Raw genomic sequence first — 18,204 nt, forward strand, 5'->3', positions numbered from 1 at the left:
CAAGTTCCCCATCTAGCTACGTTCTTCATGCCTCTTTTAGTCTACTAATTGCTATGTATTAGTGTTTGACTGATTTCCTGAATCAGAAGGCACTTTCTCTCAGAGGTAAAGCATGGCGTTTATTCAGACAAGTCAGTTGGCCCCACATAAACTACAGAAGACATGACTTTACAATAAGTTAATGGGAATCGGATCATTTCCTTCCAGGCTAGCTCCCAGAACCTGGAAGGTATAGGTCATTATAAATAAAATAACAGACTACTTGGCTATTTTCAAGTGGGATCAGACAGCCCGAGACCAGCCCATGAGATTTTTCATTTGCAGGGTGAGATTGGCCCAAACTCATTTTCTTTCGCTAACCCCAAAGGAGAGACTCCCAAATCAGCAGGGAGGCTTCTCCCCTTTAAAGTCCGCTGTAATCATAAGAAACCTCTCCGGAGATGTTCATCCCTGGATAATTACACAGGAACTTGGTGTAGAGCATGGGAAGTTTCCTGGTGATTCTTGTTGATCCAGGCTAAAAAGATGTCAAGCTCACCCAGGGATTTAATGGCGGCAGCACGGACCTCCAGCTGAAAACAATAAAACCACCATAAGTTCACACCTGGAGACTGGGCCAACATTTGCTATCACTGTCCCTCGACTTGAGTCCCCGTGTGATTTGCTTTTTTTTTTTTTTTTTTTTTTTTTTTTTTTTCTTTTTTTATGTTTTTTATTGTAAAAATACTGTACAGAGGGGTTACAGTTACATGAGTAAGGTAATGCATACATTTCCTATGGAACATTGTTACCTCCTCCTTTGTTTTTTCTCTACCATTCCTTCCCTCCCCACCTCCCCAATTCCTCCCTCCCCTGCCAAGTTGTAAAGTTTGTTTTCAACATAGTGTCTTGTACATCTCATTATTACAATGGGTCAACCTGTATCCTTATTTCAGCATTTTGTTATTTCCCTTCCCCTCCCCAAGTTAGAAAATGTATATACAAGATGCAGGGCACTGACAACATCAAATACAATGAAAACAGGGGTTATACCGGGGGAAGAACATACAAGAGAAAAAAAATCACATAGTACATTTTGAATATGTTAAAAAAAAACAATAGCAAGAAAGAAAAAAACCCACTGTGTCCTTATCTTGGGGTTCATTTCACTTAACATCATCTTTTTTTTTTTTTTTTGCTATGACTGTGAATTTATTTATTTATTTTTTTTTTAATTTTTTTTATTGTAGAGATACTATACAGAAGGTTACAGTTACATGAGTGAGGTAATGAGTACACTTCCACTTCCTCTTGAACATTGTTACCCCCTCCATTGTTTTCCCCCTACCATGTGATTTGCTTTTTATGTATCAAATATATTTGCGTAGCAGCCATTTGACATTATTTTCCGAATAGCTGACCATCTTTGTGTTTACAAACAAGCCAATAAATCATGCCAACTCCTTATAGACAAAATAAGAAATCCTTTCTTTTCCCTCTGTTTTACCTCTCCCTCTTACCCCAACCACCACCCCCTTGCTTGTCACAGGAAAGATTTGCCTTGCTGGCCATTTCTTTTATTTGCTTTTCATGTCAGCTTGCTTTTAGTACTTCTGTCTTCCCGAAAGTCTTGGTACCTTTGGTGATCTCCAGTGGAAAGGGAGACTGTGCTGTCCCCACCTGACCCTAAGGGCCTGTGTCCCGCACAGCATCACAGCTGAGTAGTCAAAGAATCAGAACTAGACTGTGACTCCTGACTTCTCCACCTCTTTCCACACGAAAGGGAGAAGATCTAAAGGTGCATCCATAGAGCCAGTGGGAACCAAAAATCCTACGTCCACCACTTAGAGGCAGAGAGGAATTTAATAACTCATTTAACATACGGGGACCTGGTTTTCCTAATTCACCCAGGGCAGATAATAGTCATAGCATTATTGTGAAAGACCAATGAGGCCACACATTTGTGGGCTTGGAACACTATCTAGTTCACGGTATAAGAACCACTTGGCTCTTGCTACATTATCTAATGGAGATAAAGAGCTCTGCACAGACCCCCACACCTCCTTGCTCTTCAAAGCCAGTGGCATCATCCGTGAGTGCAGTCAGAACACAGAAACCCCGGATTCCTCGAGCCAGTTCTCACGATGATGCGAGCATATGAGAAGCACGGCTTTTATATTGACCCCTGCACTGTGCCTTCATCAGGATGCAGAATACCTACGGTGGGTGCTGCCACAGGATACTCCACACACAACGCATTTACTTCATGCATAACAGCATGTAATTCGCTACGGATCTCGTTCCCTTTGTATCACCCCCATCTTACCTACCACGTACTTCTCCCCAAGTTATAACCCAGTCAGGCCTGGTAAGCAGAGGTATAAAGAAACTAGGAGAGGGATAACAGAGAATCAGCCAATGAGCTAAGACCAACACCCACATGCCCGCACGCGCACGCACACACACACGCACACACACTGCAGATAAAGACTCAGGATAAACCTGCCACAAAGACTCACTGAGTGTAAAATAAATGACTCAGAGTAGGGAGGAGGCAGAAAGGCTGTTATTCTCCCTCAAGACAACTACCCTTCATTTGTCATCATCTCCATCTTCTTCCCCGACCTCACCTGATCGTAGTTGTCCTGGATGATGCTAGTGGCATTGGTGGCTTCCTGACTACAGTGGCACCATCTCTGCTCCTGCCGTGACACATTGGAGGCAGCTCCTGTCAGCAGACCTTAGCACAGGCCTGCTGGCATGCCACCTCCCACTTGAGAAGCGACATCTCTCCTCCCACCCAGGTGAGGCCAGGTGAGCAAATTCAGGTGGAGCAGACAGGGGAGACTAGTGCCTGTCTATGAACGTGGTTGCCATCTGACCACAACTTTGGCTTTTTTATGGGTTCACAGCACCAAGAGAGTACACATGACATCTTCTTGTCACCACTCTGTGATTGCAGCACCCCAATCGGTAAGGCACTCAATATCTGTCGGGTGGAGGAAATGGTTAAACGTGCCCATTGGAGTCCATGATTGTAGTATTGTAGGCAGGGTGGGGTTTATCACTTTTCTAACAATGTTAGAACCTGGAGCACAAAGAGGTGACGTTATTTGCCACAGGAAGTGAACAGCAGGAAAGGTTTACCTGGATCTAAGTTTTTTGTTGTTTCATTATGATTTTGATTCTGATGTTTGATTTTAAGAGGTGACCCTTAGGGATAAGGGTCAAGAAACAACCCGGAGGATTCCTTACAAAAAAAAAAAACTCAAAAAGACTACGGTAAGACCAGAATCCTTCACATGCCCCTCACAGGGACGCTTAAGGTGAGCTGGTTCTCCCAGGAGGATTGTCCAAGAGGAGACCCATCTGACGAGATGTCAGTTGACCAGAAGTCTTAGGACAGGAGTGACTACCATGTGAAGGTTCCTGAAGGTTCTTCCATAGATGACAGGGCAGCGAATTTCCTTTGAACCCACTCCACCCCCACCCCCACCAACCCTACCAGAAAGCATGCTGGGGGCCACGCTGGCCCAGCCTCTCCTTAGTCAGTCTGAGAGCACATGTCTGAAACCCTGATTCACAGACTTACACATTGCTGCAGAGTTTTCTGCATGTGGAGGAAAGAGTTGGCAATGCTGCTGATCTGTCTCCGGATCTGGGGGTTTGGCTCCTGATGATCCTTGAACACTTTGTCCATGTAGAATGCCAGGAGGTTCCTGGTCACGCAGCACACATCTATGGGCTACAGATACAAATTAGAGAACATTCCCACCCCCCAGAGCCTTCTTTTATGATCTTAGAGACCAAAGCAGGCTGTACAAGTGGGGAGAGCAAGAAGCAAGAGAACTAGACGTTATTGTCTAAAATTCCTAACAGCCTCAAAGTGTTCATTCATTCTCCCCACGGCCAAGCTACTGAGGCGGAAGACTGGGAGGTATGGCAACCAAAAGATGGGATCCAAATCTTCCATCAGAGATTAGAATCCCAAACATGTCACTCCTATATTCTGTTTAAACTTGTTCTGAAGAGTGCTGGTGGCTGAGAATATTATTATTATTATTATTGTCCTTTCCTGGGGCTTGAACTCAGGGTCTAGGCACTGTCCCTGAGCTTCTTTTTGCTCAAGGTTAGCCCTCTACCACTTAAGTCACAGCACAACTTCTGGCTTTTTCTCGATAGTTTATTGGAGATAAGAGTCTCATGGGCTTTTTGGCCAGGCCTGGCTTCAAACCACAATCCTCAGATCTCAGCCTCCTGAGTAGCTAGTATTATAGGCCTGAGCCACCCGCACCCGGCTGAGCAGGTTTCTTGAATAGGACTTCCTTCCATTACAGAGGCTGAAGCTGATTACTCAATAATGTCTCCCATCCATCAAGACCCATGGCTACAGCATGCCAGGTATATTGGGCATGACGCTACTTTTATCCTGGCTACTCTGCTGTTCACCACAGTGCTGGGCTCTCTTCCAGACTGTCCTTGTAAACTGCAGGGCTCATTTGAATGCTACTGAGATTTGTAAGACTGGAAACTGACTGCATGCATGTGATTAAGAGAGGTTTCCTAAGCTCTCCCAGAGAAACTGGCTAAACGGTGTCCTTCTAACAATCTGTACTCTGTCCATCCCATCAATTACTGGTAGAGGATTTTAGTCCAAGTAGGGAGTGGCTTACAACATATCCATCTTCATTAGCCTGAAAGGAAGCAGCCTCCCTGGCCTCCAGGGTAGCTTTTCCTAGATGGAAGCAAAGTTGACTTAACACACAGAAATCCTTTCCCCCTCTAACATATTTATAAGATGATTTCTTTGTTGCTTTGTATGTCCCTCCCCCACATATAACCCCTGCTTTCACTGTATTTGATGTTGGTATAATTGGTGGAGGGGAAGGGAAAAAACAAATCATTTAAATAGGGATACAGGTGGACCCATTGCAACAATGAGATGTACAAGTCGTTATGTTGAAAAATGAACTTTACAACTTTGGTGGGGGGGGGAGGTGGATTCGGTGTGGGGGGGTGGGGGGAGGATGGAAAGGGATGGGAAGGGGAAACAAAGGAGGAGGCTACAATGCTTGATAAGAAATGTACTCATTATCTTGCCCATGTAATTGTAACCCCTCTGTACAGTATTTTCACAATAAAAATAAAATAAAATTTAAAAAAAGAAATCCTTTCCCCCATTCTCACTGGGCCCTTAACTAGAGGGGGTGGGAAGGTGGCTCAGTGGTAGAGCGCTTGCCTTGCATGCATGAGGCCCTGGGTTCGATTCCTCAGTACCACATAAGCAGAAAAAAAAATCCGGAAGTGGAGCTGTGGCTCAAGTGGTAGAGTGCTAGCCTTGAGCTGAAGAGCTGAGGGACAGCGCTCAGGCCCAGAGTTCAGGCCCCACGACCGGACCCCCCCCCCCAAAAAAACTAGAGGGGCAAAAGATTACTCTGTGCTACTAAAGATACAGCATTAGAAAAAGGAATGCAGCACCCAAAAAAAATGAGGGAAGGAGGAAAAGGGGAAAGAAAGAAAAAGAGAGAGAGGAAAGAAAGAAGGAAAGAAAGAAAGGAAGGAAGGAAGGAAGGGAAGGGAAGGGAAGGGAAGGGAAGGGAAGAGAGGATGAGAGAAAGAAGAGAAGCAGAAGGAGGATGAGAAGATCAAGCTTCTTTTGCACTTTGGTCTCCACAGGGAAGATATCACACACTTCAAAAACATTTTGTAGCCATATAATCCCATTCTCCCATGCACCTCAAATCTCTTCTCTCTTCTGTCCCTAACTCTACAGCCTCTCAGCTTTTCAGTGGCTCTTCTTTTATTTCATTTCCCTTCATAGAAACTTCCAAATGACTCCAAACCACAAAAATCCTGCCCTCTGAGCACCTGCCTGCCTCCCACCCCCTCCATTACAATCTAAGGAAGTGGCATTTCTTTAGGACTCCAGGACAGAAGTGTGTCCAGACTTCTTGGTTAAAGAAGTCCTAAGCACTGACAACACATTGGGTGGAGATTTCTTTCTTATTCCAGGGCCATGTTACTTGAAAGATTAAAACACACTTTAAAAGAAAAAGACACAACAGTCACAGACATGCCATACCTTAATGCCTTGCAGACTTTGCAGTGTGGACAAGATGGTGACATTTTGGAAGACATCCTTGTTTTGCTAGGGAAGGAAACGGAAGAATAGACATAGGTGATGACATCTCACTTTCCCCTGAGATACCGGGGGTTATAGGAAAGAGCTTGTCTTCCCAGCCATGACTGGAGGTGACCCACACAGCCCTTTGCCCACACCCTCACCCAACCCATCCTCACCAAAGTCCTTTTGATTTCCTGGAAACTCCTTTCTAGATGGCGCATGTCCACAGAAATGAGACATCTCCTGAGACCGAGACTCTGCCCTAAGGACAGGATCAGCAGTGTGCCCAGGATCCAGAGGAAAGCACTTTGTACCTTCATGTTCTATCCAGCCTCGAGAGAAACGGAAAGAGAATCACTCCAGTGTGTTCCTTCGGGGGACCTGCACCATGCAGAGTAGGAGGCAACCAAGACCTGAATCACAGCGCTGAGATGTTTCAGGGGCTTGTGTCACCTCTTCTGGTTGTCTCGACTCTGTTACCAATGAGCTCTCCCCCGGCCCCAGCCCCGGGAAGCACAGGAGGGCTTCTGAAGTCCTCCAGAGTACATTTGTGTGTCCGTCACTATGCTGACTCAACCCGACTTACTTCGTCAACAGGAGAGAAAAGTATTGTTTTTAATCAATTAAATAAAGAAAAACAAGGTTGGTCATAAGCCATGGAAATTAGGCAACAGATCTGAAAAAAGAAAATCGAAGCACATTTGGGCTTTTGGTTGTTGTTTGACCCTCAAGTAAGCAACACCCTTTTATGATAAAACCTCAGAGCGTATCTGCTTCAAAACATTTGTTTGGAGCTAACTAGGCAGATTTGTGCCTTCTGGAGAAGGCGGGGAAAGAAGGCACAGATATCTCTTAAAAACTACTTAGTCACAGTGAGGAGCTAGGGGAGGAATGCCTTCTTCCTGTAAGAGGCCAAGCTGATGGATTTACATCTGTCATGAACAGAACCAGAGAAACAGAGAGAGAGAGACAGACAGAGACAGAGACAGAGACAGAGAGAGACAGAGAGAGAGAGATGTTTGCAACTAGCTAGTTCTCCAGCAGAACAAGACTTCATGATACTTGCTGCCTCTTCTCATGTACCCTTCTTGCTTGTTTCTGTTGACCTCTTTGTTTAAAAATGTGTCCCATGAGCCTGGTGCTGGTGGCTCATACCCATAATCCTCACTACTCAGGAAGCTGAGATCTGAGGGTTGAGGTTTGAAGCCAGCCTGGACACAAAAGTCTGTGAGACTCTTGTTTCCAATGAACCACAAAAAGAAAAAAAAAGAAAAATTAACAACAAACCACAGGTATTTATGGATGTAGCTCATGTGGTAGAGCATAAGCTTTGAGCAAAAAACTGAGGGACAGCAGCCAGATCTTGAGTTCAAGCCCCAGTACTGGCACACTCATACACACACACACACACACACACACACACACACACACACACACACACACATACACACACACATATCATATGATGCTCATGGGGAGACAGGTACATCACACGCCTCATTGTACAGCTTATTATCTTTCTCTGACCCCTCCCCGTAGCACAATCTTTACAGACAAAGCTTAGCCTTAAAGGTGAGTCTTAGAACAACACATATGGCTGGACTGCCAGTGTCCCCCATGGACCAACACAGTTGTGCCAGCTGGGCTCAATGTGCCTAACCTGTGTAGCAGTAGAAAAGAGTCGGGCTCTGAACCTAGAAACCAGCTAGGGATCTACAGAGCCTCCACCCTGACCCTTCACTGTGATTGTAGTGGCTATAACTATTTTTTTAAAAGGGGAGGAGCCTAGGGGCATGAATCACACTGTTCTAGGACTCCCCAGCTCCCTCTCTAGGAAGCCCAGAATCAGCAACTCCTGTCTCTCCCTCGCTCCTGCCCTTCTGAGAGGCCAGGCAGGAGTATTCAGAGCCCTTGCCGTCATCTGGGAGAGGGACAGGCAGTAAGCTAAATACTTTTATTTCTCTGTTTTCATTTCTTCCTAAGAAAAGACAGGAGATGAGCCCCACATTCAGCAAAGTCTGTGGCAACTTCCCTGAGCTCTGCCTCGTTCTAGACATCTTGGCCAATTCAGATAGTAATAGAAGGTAACGCACCTCCTACACACCGCATGTGTTGGAAACATTTCACACAATTACCATGTGCGTGCTCACCACCAGCCTGTGAGGGAACTGAGACATTCTACATTCCCATTCAGCAGACCCCCAATGACAGAGCTAACAGCTGAAGGGAAAGCCACCAGCCCCTCCCACCGGAGGGCTGCCCTCTCTACCTCAACTGGAGCTCCCAGCCCTTCGTTTTTCCACCAGAAGAGAACCACTTCTGAATGGGACCTACTGGCACTGGGGTGCACTCTACACTTTAAAAGATATTTACCAGTGCAAAGAATATTAAGAATATTTTAAAATAAACTATACATGGGCTGGGAAGGTGGCTCAGTGGTAGGGACTAGCCTTGCATGCCTGAGGCCCTGGGTTCGATTCCTTAGCACCACATAAGCAAAAAGCAAAAAAGCCAGAACTGACGCTGTGGCTCAAGTGGTAGAGCACTAGTCTTGAGCTGAAGAGCTGAGGGACAGCGCCCAGGCCCAGAGTTCAGGCCCCACGACTGGACCCAAAAATAATAAAATAAAATAAAATAAACTATACAGTTTGTGGGTGGGGCTGGGAGGGAAACACTAGGAGACATCATCCAAGAAGAAATGTACACTTTACCTGACTTATGTAACTGTAACCCCTCTATACATCACCTTTGTAATAACAATACATTTTAAATAAATAAAACATATAAGGTATAACTTTTCCAGAAAGTTCATAGAATGAAATGGCAATAGTTAAGACATTACTTCCTTGCCTTTGTTTTATTTCCTTCCTTCTTCCTCCTTTCCTCTTTTCTTCCTTCTGTCCATCCTTCCTTTACTCTTTCCTTTCTTTCCCTTCCTTCTTCCCTTTCTTTTCCTTCCTTCCTCTGTCTTTCCTTCCTTCCTTTCTGTCTTTCCTTCCTTCTTTCCTTCCTTTTATTTCTTCCTTCCTTTCCTCTTTTCTTTATTCCTTCCTTCTTTCCTTTCTTCCTTTCCTTTCTACTTTCCTTCATTCATTTTTTTCTTTCTTCTTTCCATCCTTTATCTCTTTTCACTGAGTGAAGGTACCAGAAAATTCACCACCCCTTCCCATTCTACGGAAGCCCTAATACCCAGGGCAGCGCAGGCATGCGCAGTGGTGACAGGCCACCCGGTAGTATGAAGGATGAGGGCCTGAATCATGAGAAGCAAAGCCAGGGATGGCGCTTGCACCACCCTCCCATCTCACCGTGCCTACCAGCCGTTCAGGTGTCTTCTTCCCAGGTGCTCTCTGCCACTTGGGAGGGCTGGTCACTTTTATCAAGCGGGTAAGAGGAAACACTGTCAGGATTCACTGGGTGGATCCATGCTCAGGAGATCGTTTTTATCCCCTCTTTCATTTCCTTAAGTGTTTTTCTTTTCTTCTTCTTCTTTGTGATATAGCTGATTAATCATTAGGAAGAAATCTCTCTTTTGTTTTTTGGGTTTTTTTAGGTCTTGACATGCAGTTTCTGGGAAAGAAATAAACTCCCCATCACCATGCAAATGAGCATCACTTGCAATTCTGTGTCCATAATAAAAAAAAAATACAACTTAGGTCACTTTCCTAGGAGCTGTGGCATGTCACCAACCAAACCTGCTGTTTACCCTGCAGGCTGAATCAGGAAAGTACTTCGTGATGTACTTGACCTAACCTTGCCAAGCACCCAGCCTCATGAGTCTCCACAGGTGCTTCTGGCTCCAGCACAAACCAACTCCCCAATGTTTCACGCAACCAGGGAGGACCCAACCTATGCATGTGCCAGATGCAAGCTACGTGCTTCACCTCTATCCACTCATCTAACTTCACGGGGTCAGGTTGTTTTAGGGGCGAATGGAAGTACTGGGGCTTTCACTCAGAGCCTGGACACTGTTTCTTAGCTTTGTGCTCAAGTGCTCTACCACTTGAGTTGTACTACCACGTCTGACTTTTTGCTGTCCTTGGAGAGAAGAGTCTCATGAACTTTTCTTCTCCTGACTGGCTTTGAAACTCCATTCTCAAATCTCCACCTTCTAATTAGCTAGGATTATAAACATGAGCCACTGGCACCCAGCATAAGGAACAATTTTATTTTTCACCCTCTTGAATGCACAGGTCTTTTTGTTCATTTCCTTGTCATTTGGAAGGTCCTTTATTCTCAATCAATGCAGAGAAAGAAAATGAGACTGATGCAGTACCAGGAACAGACCTGGAATCCAGAAGACCCTTTATCTAAATCACTTTTTTGTACAAAGTCTTCATCATGAAAAGCCAGAGGCTGAGAGATGGAAAGGTAGGTATGAACAGCTTCCTCCCCAAACATGAATTCCTAGAATAAAGGGAGCTTATGCTTACCAAATGAAGCAACCCTGAGATAGAATACAATTAAAGACACTCTCCCTGACCCAGGCTAGGACAGACACAGCTCCTGCAGCCAGATTTAGGACATGGCAGAGCAGGAAGAAGAACAGGGAGGATCAAGGTCTTTTTAGGGGACTAGATTCAAAAGAAAGGAACCCCAGATACTGGAAGACTTCTTATCCAGGATCTTGGACTTACTGGAATTATATCTCTTGAGGGAAGATGTAGGCTATGGTAATTGACTCTGTATCCCCGAATTTAAATTTGGGGTTTCCCTCTTCTGTAGGCAACTCTGGCAAAGCCACTCAAGATCTCTCTGCAGGTCCATGAAATAGGACCTGAGAGTTTTAATGAGTTAAGGGGCCCGTATCATAATAAATACGCCTACATTGTGCAGCTGGAAAAAGAGAAGATACCTTCAGTGGGAACAAATGGGCATCTCTCTGTCCCTTCTGGAGAGGAGCAAAGATCAGCCATGGCCCCTGGCCCCACCTGTTTCCCAGGGTGGTGTCAGGTGGGGAGCTGGGTGCCATTTTCCTGAGCTGCCTGGGTTAGAGCCCAGCCTCCCACAAGAGAGATTGCAATATGGCTACTCCTAGTGTCTCCTCTCTGCTCAGACTCATGTCCTTGCCCAGCCTTCAGTTCAGAACCAAGATGTCATATCAGGAAGTTTGCCAGGGAAGAGAAAGCATAAAGCATGTCCTGTAGCTGGCTAGCTTCTCCTCCCAGCACGTAGAGCTTCAGTGGTGGCTGGGGTGGAAGGTGGGCAGACAGACTCCACACCCTGTGTCTGCCCCACAGGAGGCCGACAACTCAACCTCTGTGTCTGTTGATTCATCTGTAAAATGATGCAAAGTGTGCCTACTGAATACTCTCCATGTAGACATGGTGTGAAGATTAAAAAAATTAAAGGTAAGCCCTCAGCACAGTATCTAGCTCACGTCAAAAAGGGTGGCCACTGTTATTAACACTCCAGCCTCCCTTTAAGCCCCCAAATCGAGAGGAAAGGGGAACAATAAGAGGTAATTTCTGTCCATTCTAAGCCTGGCTGCCTAATACCTAATGTAAAAACAACTAAAATCTATGCTGAGAAGTTGTTGCTCACGCCTATAATCCTAACTACTCAGGAGGCTGAGATCTAAGGGTCCCAGTTTGAAGCCAGTCGCAGCAGGAAAATCTGTGAGACTCTCATTTCTAATTAACCACAAAAAGGCCAGAAGTGGAGCTACCGCTCAAAAGGTAGAGCACTAGCCTTAATCACAAAAGCTAAGGGCCAGCAACCAGGCCCTGAGTTTAAGTCCTAGGACTCTCGCGCTGCACGCATGCACGCAGCACACACACACACACACACACACACACACACACACACACACACACACACACACACAGAGTAAATATTCAAAGCTATTGATAAATATACCTTAGTCATAATTGTACTCTTAGAATCATATATGGTTTTGAACATAAAGCAAAAAGAAAAAGACAAAATTTCCAGTTCTGGGGAAAGCAGATTGGCAAAGATGGCACACAGTGGGCTCTTCCCATCAGAGTGATGGGTGAAGGGATGAGCCATCACTCATGGGACTCAGTGAGGGAGTGTTCCACAGTTCTCAGATCATCCCCTGACTCAGCGTCCCTCTCAGGCCATGCTGTCCTCTTATCCTAGGCTCAGGTGGAGCAGAAGGGAACTGGGAGCTATGGAGACCTCAAGCTGGTCCAACAAGAAGGTGATCTCATTCTCCTGGGCCAAGCTGTTCTGAACTGTGCTTATCCAGGAAGCTGACGATGTGAGCTAATAAGGTCAGAAGGCCCTCCTTCCCTCCTTCTTTGTTACTAAGGGCTCTCCATCCAAGTCAGCTGATCAAGAACCTCAGACCCAGGTTGACTGTGCTGTGCCTGTAGAGATGGGGCACAAGGAATGGAAGAAATCCATGCAATGTCCATGCATGGTTCTCTGGGACTGGTAACCAGGCTCACTCCAAAGGCATCCTGCTGACCCTTGACCTTCAACCCTCAGCAGCCACACTTCCTGAAGTGCATCCCTTGGCTTCGGACTTCCGGGTCCAAACTCCCAACATGCTCTCTGGTGCCTCCAGGTAAAACAAAACTCCCACCCCAAGAGCTCCACACCTCACTGCCAACCCTCCTACTTCCTACAAGCTCTCCCCTGCTTTGAAAGTAAATAGCGATCCAACTTCCAATGCTGAGCTCAGGGTGAGCTTCTTGGTAAAGCTTCTCTCCCTTTTCCTTTTCTTTATCCCTTCTCCCCTCCCCTCTCCTGTCCTGTCTCCCCATTCATGTTTTCACCAAATGTAGGATTAACTTTGAATTTTAGGGAAACACATCTCTAGTGTTGTGTATTCAAAGTTCAAAATTACCTGAGCATCCTGTGTTTCTATTTGTTAAACACCACACTAGACCTCCTACTACCAAGGCCAGCTAGATCCAGGTTGCATAGGTAAGGCTAGTAACAATTTGGTGTGAGCTAAGAAATGGAATTCAAAAATCAAGTACAGCAGATGTGGTGGTATATACCTATAATCCCAGCATGGGAATCTGAGGCAGGAAGTTCACAAGTCAAAGGCTAGCCTGGACTTCAAAAGATTGAGAGAGAGAGAGAGAGAGAGAGAGAGAGAGAGAGAGAGAGAGAGAGAGAGAGATAAAAGCTGGGCACTGGTGGCTCACGCCTATTATCCTACCTACTCAGGAGGCTGAGATCTGAGGATCATGGTTCAAAGCCAGCCTGGGCGGGAAAGTCCGTGAGACTCTTATCTCCAATAAGCCACCAGAAAACTGGAAGTGGTGCTGTGGTCAAGCAGTAGAGCACTTGCCTTGAACTGAAGAGCACAGGGACAGTGCCCAAGCCCAGAGTTCAAGCCCCACGACCGACCAAAAAAAAAAAAAAAAAAAGAAGAAGAAGTACGATATTAAGCCAAAAAAAAAAAATTAGAAGTACGATATTAAGGGGAAAAAGTATTTGTTTACAATGAGAAAGGGGGTCACAATTTACATTTCACACATTGACACCACAGAAATCCACAAAAATTAAAATATAAGCCAACACTTTTATTATCTTATCTCTTAGCTTGTTTCTTCCATAACAATAATCTTTTTACCTTTACTCTACATAAAGGGAATCTTAAAAATAAATCAGTCTTTCTACTGATACAGATGTGAAAACTTGGGTTTTGTTGCCTGGATTTGTGCCCTACAGACAGGAATTCTGATAAATTCCACTTCAGAAGACTCCTGCTAGAAAAGGAAGAAGGCTGTGATTCATTTGTAGCCATATTTATGGCATTTTTCTGGGTAATTTCACCAGATTCTTAATGAAGACCAAATCTTTGGTTTCCAGTTTTCCATGTCTGATGACTAGAAGAATTTTCAACATTTTTGCTTCTGAGGCCACAGGTCTCCATCTCAGTTTCTCCTCCTCCCCTCCCCCACTTCCAGGAACAAGTCAGGAGTTGCATTTATTTCCAGATGGCTAACAGGATTACACTACACACAGATGTGATACAAGCCTTGCAAATGCCCCAACTACTCAGTAACCAGATTCCCCTAAATACCGGGGCTCTCTACCGCCACCTAGCAGGAGGGAAAGTATGACAGAGGGGATGTCAGGCTGTTTTTAACTGATTAAGACTGCAATCTCTACTTTTGTGAATTTTGTAAGAAAAGCTATCATTAGCGCCCATTCCCAATCTCTACACAAGTGAGAGACCCAAAGCTAAACAGCAAATCCCCTCTGACCACCTACTTGGACAATAATTGTTCTATGAGGACAATATATTTCACAGATTTCCAGGTCGATGGTTTTAGAAGGCAACTGATTTTTTAAATTTTTAATTAGCAATCCTCCCTGCCCCCATATTTAGCTTCCCCTTTTACTCCATAGATCCAGAATCAAAAAACCATGCATTAATTTTTTTTTTTTTTTTTTTTTTGTCGGTTGTGGGGCCTGAACTCTGGGCCTGGGCGCTGTCCCTCAGCTCTTCAGCTCAAGGCGAGCGCTCTACCACTTGAGCTACAGCGCCACTTCCGGTTTTCTGGTGGTTTATTGGAGATAGGAGTCTCACGGTCTCTCCTGCCTGGGCTGGCTTTGAACCGCGATCCTCAGATCTCAGCCTCCTGAGTAGCTAGGATTACAGGCGTGAGCCACCAGCGCCCGGCCTCATGCATTAATTCTTAATGCTTCATTTTAAGAATTATCCATCAGCTTGCTACAATGAAAGATGAAGATTTCATCCATACATTGATATGTGGAATGGAACCCCTTTTATACAACTACTTGAAGATAAATTTTAAATAAAATTTAAAAAATTCAGTCGATCTCCCATCTTCTAAATAAATCTTATACTGGAAAAAAAGATTAAGATTTATTTTGTTTTGTTTCATTTTTATATATTTATTTTTGTTATCTTAACTCAACATGTCAGTTTGTAAGAATAATGCATCTTGGTCAAAAGATTTATTTTATAATGGACCAATTCCCAACCCCATCCTTAAACCTGTTACAATAGACTGAGTCTCTTTCTAGGCTTCGTGTCACTGACGTCAGCCAGGGAGGCGGGAGCTACTGGAAAACATGAAATCCATTCTCCTACAGCCCTTGCGTCTTGACTTACTCCAGGGAGAACCAGACCAATGATATCAGGTCCCAGGTGGTCTTTTGGTTTGTTTTTTGTATCTTTCATTCTAATATTTAGCATTTCCCCTAGCCATATTCAAGAAAGAAGTATTACACCAAAAGGTATTTTTTTAATAATTGTTAACTACCAGTAAGTATATTTACCTGCCCACAGGCTCAATCTGAAGAACCTTTATGTATTATCTTCTCTATGAGCTAAGCCTTGTCCCTGTATCTGTTCTTTTGGATGAAGAAACTGGACTTGGAGCTACTAAATACCGCTCCCAAGCAATCAGTACTGACATCTCTCCTTGGAGGCAAAGTAGTGAGTCAGGGTGTCAGTATGTATTCCAACCTGATCTTCAACTTGTGATCCTCCTTTCTCAGCCTCCTGAGCATTTCACTACACCAGACAAAACAAGATCGTCTGGAGATACCATGTAGGGAGCTGTCCTGTCCGAAGTGACACAGCCAGCTCACACTGGTGATGATACTACAGCTCACATCCCTGAATTTCCAGTCTCATGCTCTTCTTAATTTTTTTTGCCTTTTGACAGTTCTGGGATTTGAACTCACCTCCTTGTGCTTGCTAGGCAAACCCTCTTCCATGTGAGCCACATTCTCAGCTAGTGTTCTTTCCATTCATGAGATCTCTATTACCTCCTCTAACTTCAAACTTTCTTCCTACAGGCATAAAGACATCTCTCCTTGCTCCAAGTAGCCAAGGCAAGGCAGAAGAGTGGATGGGATGGGGTATGACTTGAAGGTGCTCTTCGCTACCAACACATCCAGGCATGTCACAACAAACTGTACTTCTGTGGAAACCGGATGTGGTTTTTCCCTTCTTGGTCAAAAGCAATCATGTCAGTTGAAATGCACTGCACCCATGTACGCTGTGAACCCGGGAATTCCTGGGGAGGTTTTACCTCAAGATACCTGGTAAGGAGGAGGGGGAACTGGGCCCAGAGCAAGCACATAGCAGAGTGAGGGCTGATCAGTCTGAATCACTTGAGGTGTAAGAGCAAGCCGGGTGTGAAGACCATCCTCTTTCAAGCTGTGCCCCACCAGCAGCGCTCTCCCATAGTACCATCCATCTCCTTTCTGCTCAAAAGCCAGAGTTTAGGTTTTTTTTCCTACATGATTTTCTCCTCTGAGTCAGCTACATCTCCATCGTATTCTAGGTACAAATTCACTGGGTAATGCATGCTGGATGGGAGCTAACCATCAGGGTCTACTCAGATGTAAACTGGGGTTTTCAGAGTAGGATAGAAATCAAGGTAAAATGCAGTTCCTCTGGGATAACCCCCCCCTTGCAAACCTACTGGCAGCTGCATTATTTCCTCTTTTTTCTCCCCTCAGCACCTGCAGGTTGATTTTGTGTTCAGCTCATTTGCACTTTAGACTGTTTGGGCCATTCTGAAATCCCATTAGACTTAAGGTTAGGAGGGCTGAAAACATTAAAGGGCTGGAGCCTAGCAAGCATAAGACCCTGAATTCAAACCCCAGAACTGGGAAAGAAGGAAGGAAGGAAGGAAGGAAGGAAGGAAGGAAGGAAGGAAGGAAGGAAGGAAGGAAGGAAGGAAGGAAGGAAGGAAAGGAGGGAAGGAAGGAAGGAAAGGAGGGAGGGAGGGTGGGATGGAGGGAGGGAGGGAAGGAGGGAGGGAGGGAGGAGGAGGGGAGAAAAAATTAAATCTAGGCGTGGGAACCCACATCTATAATCATAGCTAGAAGGTTAGAGCCTAAGACCAGCCCCTGGCAAAAAGCATGAGGCCTGATCTGGTTTAAAAAAGAAACTACAGCAAGAAAAGGTCTGGAGGTCTGGCTTAAGTGATAGAGCACTTGCCAAACAAGCACAATACTGAGCTCAAACCCCAGTACCATCAGGGAAAACAAAAAGGAAGACTGAAACCATGGATCCCAATTTAGAAGTGACCAAGTGGCTTTTAGCTTGACTCTCATATAAATTCTATGATGGCCGGGATTTTGTCTCTTTTCGTTGTTGTTTTATTCCCAAAACACTGCACACAGTAGGCATTCCATAAATGTCTATCTAGTGAGTGGACAGAGAAGAGGGTAGTCACATGGTTCCTGGTGTTTCCCACTACACCCACCTCAGCAGCCAATAGAACTTCCTGGCTTGGGATGAAGCTTTCCAGAGGTAACTTGGAGCAAACTGGACCCACGAAGGGCTCAGGTGACTTCTTCCTTTCCAGGGCCCAACACAGTGACAGTCAACAGGAGCTGGTGGCACGCCATCCTGCATGTGAATTTAATCAAATAGTTGCTTTTCTCTCCATGCTTGCATCTGTGTTGAAAATTAAGCACAAGGGAGGAAAAGAAAAAGAAAAAAAAACACTTGGAGCAATTGTAGAGCTAGGGTAAGGAACTGAGACCTGGCCCTTCAAAGGCCAACCTGAGACTGGCATGAGAATTATGCTAACAGGTGCAGGTATCAGGTGACCCAGCCTGGTCCACAGTCAGAGAAGGCTTTCTGAAGGAAGGGAAGTTGAAGCCTCAGTAAGACAGAGGAAGACAAGTAAGAAACCTCAACTCCATTCTCCCTTCCCCCACATCACCCATTAGACTCCAGCATCTTCTTCCAAGCTCCTACCCAGCTCTTTCCACAGCTGGGGTCCTTCGGGGCCCTAAGTCTTCTGATTCTCACGTGTCCTGTTTTCCAGCCCCCTCTCCAGCGCTGCCCAGCCCCCTCCCCAGCCGTCCTCTGCCTCCATGCTTCATATCAGCCTCTGACCCAGCACCCTGCCCAGCCTCACTTTCTCAGGGACACCTTGGAAATTTCCCTTCTTCCTTTGCTCCAAGTGCTTTTTTCCTCACATTTTAATCTGGAACCCCAGTTTTCCCAGTACTATATTAATCACAGTTCCAACTAAAATGTTGTGCCAAAGTTTGCCCCAACCTCAGGCAGGGTGGGGCCCAGATGTGATGGGGAGGGCTTTGGGGCTTTTTAGTTCGTGGTCACACTCCTAGTCCCCCCTCCCGCCCCCCAAAAAAGGCAGAGCAAGAGCAGGGCCTGA

The 18,204-nt window shown here is 45.3% G+C and overlaps 1 protein-coding gene across 1 annotated transcript; it reads right to left on the bottom strand.

Moving 5' to 3' along the window:
• Window positions 1-205: 205 nt before the first annotated feature.
• Window positions 206-17,360, bottom strand: Il19 (interleukin 19). The gene is made up of 6 exons (XM_070041451.1): window positions 17,281-17,360; window positions 6,280-6,435; window positions 6,062-6,127; window positions 3,572-3,724; window positions 2,610-2,681; window positions 206-572 (listed from the first exon to the last, which is right to left on the bottom strand). The coding sequence occupies exons 2-6, from the start codon at window positions 6,421-6,423 to the stop codon at window positions 459-461; spliced, it is 549 nt and encodes a 182-aa protein (XP_069897552.1). The 5' UTR covers window positions 6,424-6,435; window positions 17,281-17,360; the 3' UTR covers window positions 206-458.
• Window positions 17,361-18,204: the final 844 nt, after the last annotated feature.

The sequence above is a fragment of the Dipodomys merriami genome, unplaced genomic scaffold (assembly GCF_024711535.1).
Source record: "Dipodomys merriami isolate MVZ:Mamm:240054 unplaced genomic scaffold, mDipMer1.0.p SCAF_31, whole genome shotgun sequence".
NCBI classification, from domain to species: domain Eukaryota; kingdom Metazoa; phylum Chordata; class Mammalia; order Rodentia; family Heteromyidae; genus Dipodomys; species Dipodomys merriami.